Raw genomic sequence first — 12,316 nt, 5'->3', positions numbered from 1 at the left:
ATTTATGATTTAATACTCACAGTATGTCCCCTCTCCCTTGAACATTAAGCATATAACCAGCAGCTTCATACAGAAAAAGTACAACTATTTCAAGATGCCCACAGGTCCTGTCCCAGTGGACAGAAAGCACCTTTTTGTACTGAAAATGTTTCAAGAATTCTTTCTTGACTGTTCACTTGCAATCCCACATCAATATCTATATAACACTCAACACAACAAAATACTCATTCTTCTCAAGAGCACATGAAACATTCTTCAGGATAGAGAGAGTTAGGTCATAAAATGATTCTCAACAAATCTAAAAGGCTTAAAAATCATACGAAATATCTTCTCTGACCACAATGGAAGTGGAAAACAGTAACAAAAGGAAATTTGGGAGACTCATATATTGTATGGATATTAAGCAACATACTCCTAAAAAATCAGTAAGTCAAAGAAGAAATCACAAGATAAATGAGAAAATACTTTGAGATGAATGAAAATTAAGACACAATATATCAAAACTTATGGGATGCTGTAAAAACAGTGCTCAGAGAGGCAAGTTCATGGGTATAAGTGCCTTCATTTAAAAAAAAAAAAAGGCAGATCTCAAAACAACTAAAATTTTCACCTTAAGAATCTAGTAAAAGGAAAAAAAGAATCTAGTGAAAGAATAGTAAACTAAATCTAAAGCAAGCAAAAGGATATAAGCACAATAAAGTTTTATATGCATATGACAATTTATATAAATACATAAACATGTATTTTTATATAATTAATTATAATCATTTCAATAGATACAGGAAAAAACCCAAAATCTAATACTCTTTCATGATAAAAACACTCAACAAATGAATAATAGAGGAGAATTTTCTCTGGCATAGGGATAGACATATAGAGGTCAACAGAATAGCACTGACAGTGCTAAGACCATTCAATGAAGGAAAAAATTATTTTTTTAAACAAATAGTGCTAGGACAACTAGATATCTACATGCGAAAGAATGAATCTGGACTCCTTCCTCGTTATCTACAAAAATTAATTAGAAATGGATCAGACCTAAATCAAGAGCTGTCTATAAAATTCTCAGAAGAAAATATACGAGTAAATCTTCCTCTCTTTAGATAAGGCAATGGTTTCTTAGAGATGACACCAAAAGAACCAGCATCAAAATAGAGAGACATCTGATTCCATTAAAATTTTAAAATTCTGTGCATCAAAGGACACTCAAGAAAAAGCTAACCCACAGAATGGGAGGATATTTTTGCAAATCATATAGCTGATAAGAAATCTATATTCAGGAGCATTTGTGGGTGGCTCAGTCAGTTAAGCAACTGACTTTTGATTTCAGCTCAGGTCAAGATCTCAGGGTCATGAGACTGAGCCCTGCATCCACAGTAGGTATGGAGCCTGCTCGAGATTCTCACTCCTACTGTGTCTGCCCCACCCCCCACCCGTTCACGCTCTAAAAAAAAATTTATATTCAGAATATTTGAAGAACTCTTGCAATGAAATAATAAAAAGGCAGATAATCTGATGAAAAGTGGGCAAAGAATGTGAATACATATATTCCCAAAGAAGAGACACAATGGTCAAAAAGCACATGGCAAGATAATCAGTATCTTTGGGCATTTAGAAAATGCAAATCACAAACACAATGAAACACCATTTCACACGTATTAGGTGTGGCTATCATTAAAAGGGGGGAATGGTGCCTGGATGGCTAATTCGGTTAAGCATCTGACCCTTGGTCTTGCTCACATCATGATCTCGTGGTAATGAGGTCAAGCCCTGTGTTGGGCTCCATATGCAGTGTGGAGTCTACTTGAGATTCTCTCTCTCTCCCTCTGGCCCTCCCCCAACATGTGCATGCTTGAGCTCTCTCTCTCAAATAAATAAGTCTAAAAGAAAAAAAAGAAGTTATTAAAAGAGGGAAAAAGGCAAAACATAACATGTGTTGATAGAGATGCAGAAAAAAATGGGACTGGTAGGGATGTAAAATGATACCAACTGCCTTTGAAAACAGTCTGGCAGTTCTTCAAAAAGTGAAACACAGAGTGAACATATGACCTAGCCCATGGTACCATGGGTACCATATGTTCATAAGAAACACATTCATACAGAAGCTTGCACACAAATATTCATACCAGCATTATTCATAAAAGCCAAAAAGTGAAAACAATCTAAATGTCTATCAGCTGATGAATGAATAAATAAAATGTAGTATATCCATACAATGGAATTTTATTCAACCACAAAAGGAATAAAGTACGGATACATGTTATCTCATGGATAAACCTTGAAAGTATTGTGCTTAGTGAAAGAAGCCAGACACAAAGGCCATATACTATACAATTCCATTTACATGACATGCACACAATAGGTAAATCCACAGAGACAGAATGCAGACTGGTGGTTGCCAGAGACTGGGGTAGGAACTGACTGCTTAATAGGTATGGGATTTCTTTCGGGAACGATGAAATATTCTGGAATTAGTGGTGACTGTTGTAAAACCTTACGAATTTACTAAAAATCATTACACTGTACACTTCAAAATGGCAAAATTTTATGGTATGCAAATTATATCCCAATTCTGAAAAAAAAAGCAAAGAAAAAAAAAAGCTGATAGCAACAAGGAACCTCCCAAGAGTTACTCCATCAAAAAGTCACACTTGCTGACTTCCAGCATGCTCTGGCCTCCTCATGACCATCTAAGAACACAGGCTGCAATGATTCCAGCTCAATAAAAATACTTGTCACAATATTTTAAAGTAATATTAAGTATTCTATAGTATTCTATATAGTATAAAATATATATTCTATGTAATTCTATATATTCTATTATATACATCTTATATATATTACATATAGCCTATATTTATATGTTATACATAAATACATTAATATTATATATTATATATTAATATGATAAACATATAATGTATTATACATTTAATATACATTTTATGTTTAATATATTTTATATATACTACATGAATATTAAAGCTCAGTAGCTGAGCTTCAGTGTAGGTCAGATTGCACTTCTAGCCAAGTTATTTAATTATTTTGTATTTCACTAAAATAGAAAATACCCAAACCTAAGTACTGGGAATGGTAGAAAGTGCTTCTTTCAGGTGTTCTGAGTACATGGAGAAAGCATGAACCCAGAGATTTTACTGTTTTCAAGGTTCACATGTGCCTTAGGAGATGGTGGTGGTTGGCACTCAGCTGGAGATTCTGTGGTGAGTAGTTTCTAAACCACTCTGTGGTTGGATTTGCTTCTGGAAAGTATTTCCTTATGTTGTGTTGTAGCATATAGATGTGGTTTTAAAACATACCTAATGATATGGCATCGATTCATTTCTCTGAAAAGTGTAGAAATCAAGAGTTAGGAAAGAGTGAAAATCTTAGCTATTAAGCCATTTTTACAATTCAGTCTTAAGAAATCCTGATAGCCTACATTCGGCTTTCAAAACTGTGCTGTTTCAATTCTGAAAGTACGTGGTTGAGCCTCTGCAGAGATGTGTGGACAAATTCTCCTGGATGTGCCAATAGGCAGCCTTCAGAAGGCATTTTTAGCATACAACACCCAGTGAGCTCCTCCCACCTACAGCAGTGCACTGGACATTGTTTTTCCATCTCACACAGGGAGTGAGTATAGTATGTTAACGCCATATCGTACTTTTACACTTCTGAGCACTTTGGAGCCAGTAAATTTAGCAAAGCAGGGATGTACTCCAACAGAAAGAAGGGGAAAAAAAATGCAAATTCAATAAAGTAAATAATCACATATTAAAATAAAAATACATTAACCAAGACACTATAATTATACTAGTGGCAAGTTAGCAAGGACCAACTAACACAAACTTATAACATTTTAAGAGAAAAGCTGTCATTAAGAATACTATAATATTTCCATGAAATCATAACTAATTTTACATGTCTGTTTACTAAATGAATGAAAACAAAATTTTAGGTTTCAAGTGATCCATCCCACTGGCTCCTCAAATCAGCCTTGGAGAAACACCATGTCTGAGAGTTCCCTACGTTGAGTGCAGGACAAGGGAAGAAAGTATACTGAGGACAACATACAACACACAGACATCAGGGACTGGACATTCTTCTCATAAAACTTATTCCATATTGAATGCCTGCTAAGAGTTAACAGGTAAATAACATGATAAATAACATGGGGACCCTGCCCTCAGTGATTGAGAAAGGAAAAGTATTAGTAAGTCACACAAAACCCTAAATAAATGTACACATGGTGTTCCATTAGGAAATTTATTAGTGTAAATGAACATATTAAATAATGAAAGGACTTAATCTGATAATCTCAACAGAAGCAAATAAATGAAAAATTTGATAAAATTTAACATCCTTCACAATACAAACTCTTAGTAAATAGGAAAAAAACATTTAAACTGGTAAAAAGTCATCTACCAAAAACATGTGACAAACACAACACTCAATGATGACAAAAAAAAAAAAAAAATCAGGAACAAGAGAAAAATTCCTATTGTAACTACTTCTGTCCAAATTATGTTGAACACATTAGTGAGCCCAAAAGATAACTATGAAGATGAATAAAGAAAACAGCCATTATTTATTTATTTATAGCTGAAATATCTGTCTACATAGGAAATTCAAGAAAATGGATTAGAAATAATGGAAGACTCAGCAAGGCTGCAGGATAAAACATACAAAAATCAACAGCATTCCTATGTACTGGCAACAACCAATTAAAAACTATTTTTAAAAAGCTACCAATTAAAGGAAACAGGAAAAGTCTCAATGTATCCACCAGCATATAACTTATTTGTTACAAAGCGAAAAACCTCCTGTGCCATCTGCCTGTCAGCAGTCAATCCAGGGATCTAAAATGTCAGCTCCAACCCACACAAGGGGCAATCTGACATCATACCCCCTGATGGGGTACAATGGAGGTACCTTCTGGTAATCGCCAAGCTTGAATCATGTAAGGAAACAATGGGACCAACTGGCTACACCAAAGCCAATGCCCTGGAAAACAAAAAAGGCAGGAGAGCTATTCTAGATCCACAGTTTTAAGCTGTTTGGTCTTTGAAGCCCTAAACTCTTAAAAATGACTGAGGACACCAAAGGCCTTTTGTTTATAGGAGTTCTACCAGTGCATGTTTGAAACTAAAACTCAAACTGTAAAAATTATTTCTCATTGATTCATTTAAATAAAAACATTAACATCAATAAAATACTGCTGAAAAAATAATCACGTTTTCCAAGACAAAAATGTTCAGTATAGAGAACAGTGCTGTTTAAGTTTTTAGCAAATTTCTTAACGTTTACCTTATTAGAAGGCAGCTCGTTTACTGTGTGGCAATGTTGCCCTAACTGAAGCATTTGTCATGCAAATTCATATTCATGCAGCTCTGCAGTTAGGTATGAACTGGCAATTTGCAGGAGAGAGGCAGCAGTGTACACTGCAGATCGAGGCACTCTATGGCCTTAGCCCTGTGGCTGGTGCAGCAGGGTCAGAAGACCCCAGCAAATTACCCTCGGTGGAGACATTACAGAGGTGTTCTTTTTCCTTACTTTTTACTTACTCTGTCCTGCATTATCCAAGTTTCCTACAGTGCCTAACAAGTATTACTTTTATAATGTTGTTTGTGTTTCAGTCCAATTTGTTTTCCCCAAAATTTGGTTATTATGTTAGATTCTCATAGAGCAGTCAGGATGAGCTTTACAGTATGTACAATTCTAAGTTCAGACTTCAGTGAGGAGAAAAATACACCTGGAGGGAAGAATCAGTGCATAGGAAACGATCTAGAGCATATATGACCAAAAAGTATGTCCCCTCTCCCAATACATGGAGAGAGTTGAAATAGCAAATACTGGATTGTCACTCCATCAGAGAGAGTAGAGGGGGACATATAGGATATGAGGACGGGAAAATGCATCTGATCACACAGGACCCTGCAACCAAGTTAAAGAGTAGCACTGCTAACCCCAGCGTCCACTCACAGACCCAGGACCCGCAAAGAGAAACTTGTGCCCTATTTCATTTACTTCACCTCAGAGAGCCCGTGCTGAATGACAGAAAGACTCTCAACTGGAAAAGCAAAGTCTTGAATCTTGTTCTTGATTTAGTTGCCAGGTGATGAACAACACAGAGCTTCATCGGCCTTTTATTAACATAGGAGTAGCAATGCTTAATTTTCTTTTGTAAAGATATTATCAGATGTCATGAAATGCCACAAAGGTGAGGTCTAAGATTCTGGCAGTGTCATCTTATTAGTGCACCGTTCTTAGGTGAATTAAAATTGCTTGGGCAAGAAGCATATTGGTTGAATTACTGTACACTACTCACTGAGCCAGGAGAAAAGGAGAAGAAACTGGTCTTGAGAAGACTGTGAATTTGATCTGGGGCACTTTGGGAGATAATGTTGTTTGCTCAAATAATTCAGAGATTGGCAGATTCTGATTATAGGAAGAAGAGGAAGAAAGTAGATATAAATATGGAGAATTATTTCAACAAACTGTGAGGGGCAGGAAAGATAGGACATGAACAGCAGAAGATGTGAGGGTTTGCTTGGTTTGGGACAGGAGGGCTGCTGACAGTTGAGGCAGGGAGAAGGGGAAGTGGGAGATGTGGGAGCTCCAGGTGGGCACTGGGAAAAGAGGCCTTGAGAGAGGATGCAGAATAAAGGGGATGGAATAAAGAGCTTGGAGGAGAGACTGCTGGTTGGCTTCCATAAGAGAGTAAAGGACAAAAAATAAACACAGCCAGAAATAGCACTCCCCCAGAACAAGCAAGGAAAGGATTCTGACACAGCATGAAGCAGACACTTTTCAGGCCACAGTAAGCTAGCCCTCAAACCAATTCAGGCAAGATGGCGCCATACTGTGCAAATGTGTTCCTTTAACTCTTCCTGCGCATAAAGGCGAGCGTGTATGTGTGTGTGTACGCGTGCGTGTATGTGTTACATGTGCACACACACGCCTGCATTTTCTCTGACCCTTTGTGTATAAACAGAAATAGTGTTCCTGGTCATGCGTGCCATAAATTTATACTTTGAATCATGTTCTCCCTCAAAGACAGCAATGACAGAAAACGCTAGTGCATATATGTATATTTTCATCAGAGGCATATCACCACTCAAAAACTAGAAAATCAGCTGCTTAGGTGAGAAATAGAACAAAATGCAAGGTGGTGAGCAGGAGCCTGGTCAGACTCCAATCCACAGGCCAACAAGGTGGCTAGATCTGCATCCTATGGAGCAGGGGACTCAAAGGCACCCCACTCCCCTGGAGGCTGAGGCTAGGCTGTTTGAACAAAACCAGGGGCTAGGACATTGTTTCACTTAACCGGAAAGGAGGCTGGAAAAAGCCACAACTGCTGCTCTGGAATACAGCTTGTGTCAACAGCACGCTACCTACTTGCTCTCCAAAATCCCTGATGTCATCACAAGGTGCGAGCTCTGGACTAAAGACTTAGAGGCTCAGGGGACAGTTGTGAAAATAAGGTAGGAAGAAGTGAGCAGAGAGAGAATATACTCCTCCTCAAGATGAACATACCGACTAAAACTCATAAGCACTTAAGAAAAAGGGGCACAGGAGCCAAGAAACTCAGAAGATGATTCATTAAGATGGAAAGCAAGACTAAGTGAGTTTCACAATAACGGACCCTCACAGATGAGCCACTGCAGGACCTATTTCATAAGAAGAGTACCACCCACCCTAAGGAGGAAGGGGTAGGATGTACAGTGACCCAAAGTAGATGTGACGCTGACACCCCTTGCCCACGAACACAAGCCAGATGCTTCCACTGTTATAAGTGGCCAAACTGCCAGTGATCTGCTGGCAGTTCCTACAAAGAACTCAGACATTTTCTATCTTAAAGGGACCGTTTTGTACTTACAATACAACTAAGTAATTTAAACTACAAATGAGACTGAAGATTGGCACTCCAGTTTCAGCAGTGGGCTTCAGCCTCCTCCAGATGCTGGCAGCACCCCGAGCAAGCAAGGTACTGCCTCTTTGCAGCCTTCTCATCTCTCCCTGGCTCTAGCATCTTTGCAGCAAAGACTGCCACAAGCCTTGGCAGAGCAGTGACAGAACTGGCCAAACCTACCCTCTGCTGTTGTTAGGCATAACTTCTAATTAAAGACAGCAACATTTCAATGCAGTTCCTCCTTTTCTTTTTAGCTTTAAAGTAGCTCTTGTTTAAAGCACCCTGGCGGGAAAGACACTAAAGTAGCTACATCTGAGACAGTGAGCAAACACATGTGTTGAGCTTAGTGCATGACTGTTAACTCACTTTTAGTCAATGGTTAATTCAGCAACAGTCAAACTTACCAAATAGGTTCCCATTTCTTTTTCCAGGACAACTTGTTCATATAATGTAGCATCAATGTCGGCTTTCAAAGCCTGCACCTTCCTCCTCACCCGCACGTGGTGCTTCTTTTGGAGCCAATAAGGAAGAAGAGATTCCATAATTTGGTTAAGGATCTGGGAGGTAATCAGGAGAGTGGCCAAGCTCTAAAAAGAAACACACAAATGGAATCTGACAATGTAGTTTAATGAGATCACAGTATACACATAATCATGTAATAAATAAAATGGTACCTTCAACAAACAGTATATTATCAACAAAAACTAGTATCGAAGCTAGGTGCTAGAATAATGTTTCTAATTTTTTTTCACAAGAATAACATACTAAAATGCAAAAATTGTTATATATAAATAGGATTATAATAAGAAATAAATCAATTATGAGTTGGCAGGGGAAAATTTAACTTAAGATTGTGTTTTTTGTCATCTCATCCTTGCTACAACATAACAATCTACATATTGCCAACTTTGTAAAAAAGCAGTTTGGCCAAACTTTTTTTAAATATTTTATTTATTTATTCATGAGAAACACAGAGAGAAGGCAAAGACATAGGCAGAGGAAGAAGCAGGCTCCCTGCAGGAGGCCGATATGGGACTTGATCCCTGGAACTCCGGGATCACACCCTGAGCTGAAGGCAGACACTCAACCGCGGAGCCACCTAGGCATCCCAGTTTGGCCAAACTTTAAAAAAAAATTACAAAATGAACATATTCTCTTTCACTGAAGAAAATCTAGAAAGGAGGAAAAAAAAGTCCACCATAATTCCACAAGCATGATGGAACCACTGCTAACATCTTAGGATACTTTTTTCCAATCACAAATAAAAATACAAGTAGCCCACGGACTGCTGTTGACTATATCATTCCCAACATTCACTACTATCAATGCTGCTCCTTGGATACCTGTATACATGAATCTTTGTTCCTATCTCTGATGATTTACTAGGGATGGATTAAGGTTCTTGGCAAAGCTGCCCAAGAACTTTCCAGAAATGCTGTGTCAATTTCTGCTTACCCCAGACAGACAAAAGTGTTTCTATCACACACCACCTTTGCTGGTATTAAAATCATATTATTTAAGAAGTCCTTCCCTAACCCCATCTCGTATCTCCTGTTAAAAAAAGGAGACTCTCTAAGGTACAAGAAATGAGAAGTCATACCCTGCTAATACACTAACAGCAGGACAGAAGACAATGTGTACGTCCAACTTATCAATTTCAAAATGTATTATTCGAACTTTTAATTTTCAAAAAAGTAGCAATATATCTCGTATTGTTCTTAAGAATGTGGCATTTAATTTTACTTTTACGCAAGCAGTTAGACATAACTACAAAATCTTCTTTCTCTTTACTAATGTTTACAGCATATTAAAACCAAGAAAGAACAGCTCTGACAGCTGGCTCAGTTATAAAAAAGATAATTTAGATAGCAATAATTTGTACTCAATTTATCTTTCACTGGTATTTGTGATCCAAGAATGGCAACACAGCAAAGTAAATGCACTTTCCTAAACACTCCAGAAAAGACACAACATTGCATAGGACCTGCTGGTCTCTAAGTTTAACAATTTATTCATTTAAAAAAGGAAACGTGTAAAGTACATTTAAAGTCACACCAATCACCCCTCACTCTGGGACACACACAAAACTTCAATTAAGAAATATACTTCAGGGATCCCTGGGTGGCGCAGCGGTTTGGCGCCTGCCTTTGGCCCAGGGCACGATCCTGGAGACCCGGGATCGAATCCCACGTCGGGCTCCAGGTGCATGGAGCCTGCTTCTCCCTCTGCCTGTGTCTCTGCCTCTCTCTCTCTCTCTCTCTGTGACTATCATAAATAAATAAAAATTTAAAAAAAAAAAAGAAATATACTTCAAAAAAGAAAAAAGAAACATACTTTTTTCATCAGAATTGATTTATAAGCTTTGAGATGAACTATGTATTTTATTTACTTCTACTATATTAGTTTTGCAAGTGGGTTAGCTTCAACTAATTTGTTTTCAGTTGAGTATGATACACAGTGCAATTGCTAATGGTTTTATATTTAGAAATGGCTTCAAGATATACAAAATGTAACATTTAATATCTAAAAATAACAATGTGAAATACATTACCCGAATATAGGAAAGTAGCCCTAAAACCTGTAAAACTCATACCTTTTGCTATTCACTCACCTGACGCAACAGCTTCATATCCCTCAAGACAAAGGCAATGTAGAAGAGTGAGGCAAAGCAATTCAGAAAGTTGAACTGCCAAAAAAGAGAGTAATATTTCACACTGGTTTACAAATACTTTATCAAAATTGTAAATATAGCATTAAAAAATGTCTTGAGGGAGCTTCCAGTCCTAACAAGATGGCATAGACTTGTTTCTCCCCTATTCCTCCTCACTAAGCATGTCCATAAACTCTGGAAATAACACAAGGGGCAAGCAAAGGAGAACTCTGAAAGCTGCCTAGAGCCTAGAAGATGAATTGGTTTGGGACTCCAGGCCAGCCTAGCAGATTTCTACTATATTCTAACACAAGAGGAAGAGCAAGGCCCACCCAGCCTTTTCCACCCTCAACCAGCACTCCAGATAGCCTGGATGGGCTCATTCCCTACCTACCCACCTCACCCCAACCCCTGTTCATTCAAAGAGTCCTACAGACCTGGCAAAGGGGATCTCTCTGGAGTCCTCACCAACAGTGCATCCCACCCTGCAAAACCTGGCACTCCCCTGCCCCACGGAGACATACTAGGACAGCCAGACAGCAAGCACCAGCATTTTGAATATCAATACCTCACAGTGCTAGAATGAAGCCTTCAAAGACTTTTTAGGTATACATGGCTGTTTGTTCCTTTTCTAATGTCCAAATTGCTAAACTGTCGAATTTTTATTACCTACTTATGAAAAATGTTACTTCCTTACCACTGTTGCCTTTACAAATTTACCTACCTCCAGAAACCTAAACACTTTCCTATCAGTTAAAACCTGAAAAACTAGATAAATAAGCTTCTTAGAATGATTTCTGTAACTGTAACAAAAACTTGTTTCTCTAGAACCCTTTCTTGGGGGTAAGGTACATGGACTGTGCTCCAGGTGAAGAGTTTAGAGGACTCTCTCTGTACCTTTCTTAATTCGCAGTTATGTTCCCAATGGCTGAGGTGACCTCCTGATAAATGAGGGGCTTCCAAGCTGATATTTATTATTTATAATAATAATGGGAAGAAGCCTAGTATGTGAGCTTATATACAAATACCAAGTAGGTTACACTATGCCTTTTCTCCATTTCTTTCCTCCTAGCCAATAAAATATGCTGGGAATCTCTTAGACTTTGGAAAACTCTTTCACAAAATTAAAAAAAAAAAAATGTAATGCTCCATCACTGAACAGAATTGTTGAATAGTGAAACAAAGAAGTGACCAAAAGGAAAAGAACAGAAACAGGTCTATAACATGGTTAGTTTGTTAAATAACTAGAAATTGACTCTACTACTAATTTCTGTACTTGAAGTCTTAACAGCATGTGTACATAGGCAGTAAGACAACTGAACACATATGTAAACACACTCAATCCTTGCCTACCTATACCAAATATACTGATATTTTAAATTAGAAGCCAGTCTTCGTATTTATACCCCTATTAACTAGTATACATAAGTTTTCTAATCCAAGTAGATTTGGGGGTTTTTTTTAAAGATTTTATTTATTCATGAGAGACACAGAGGAGAAAGAGGCAGAAACAGAGGCAGAAACACAGGCAGAGGGAGAAGCAGGCTCCATGCAGGGAGCCTGAGGCAGGACTCAATCCCAGAACCCCAGGATCATGACCTGAGCCAAAGGCAGACACTCAACTGCTGAGCCACCCAGGCATCTCCAAATAGATCTGTATATAAAAACTCTACTCACCACCAAAACTTTCAGAATTAAATGATTCTGGTAGGCAGATTCCAATCTGTGATTCTCTAAAATATTAAAAAGGAGAGGAA

At 37.9% G+C, this 12,316-nt stretch overlaps 1 protein-coding gene across 5 annotated transcripts in view; it reads right to left on the bottom strand.

Moving 5' to 3' along the window:
• The window catches only part of ANO10 (anoctamin 10), a 228,679-nt gene that overhangs the window by 178,321 nt on the left and 38,042 nt on the right, over positions 1 to 12,316 (bottom strand). For 3 of the 5 annotated variants that reach the window (XR_007405152.1, XM_025461462.3, XM_049099760.1), the window contains 3 exons: positions 12,237 to 12,292; positions 10,521 to 10,595; positions 8,314 to 8,496 (listed from right to left, as the gene is read on the bottom strand). Coding sequence is in view for 4 of the 5 variants with exons in the window: in XM_025461462.3 (XP_025317247.1) it covers positions 8,314 to 8,496; positions 10,521 to 10,595; positions 12,237 to 12,292 (314 nt within the window). In the remaining variant the exon portion in view is untranslated. The remainder of the gene's footprint in view (positions 1 to 8,313; positions 8,497 to 10,520; positions 10,596 to 12,236; positions 12,293 to 12,316) is intronic. The other 2 variants (XM_025461464.3, XM_049099761.1) reach the window with 1 other exon arrangement.

This window comes from Canis lupus, chromosome 23 (assembly GCF_003254725.2).
Source record: "Canis lupus dingo isolate Sandy chromosome 23, ASM325472v2, whole genome shotgun sequence".
Lineage (NCBI taxonomy): Eukaryota > Metazoa > Chordata > Mammalia > Carnivora > Canidae > Canis > Canis lupus.
This window is presented reverse-complemented; position numbering and strand designations above follow the sequence as displayed.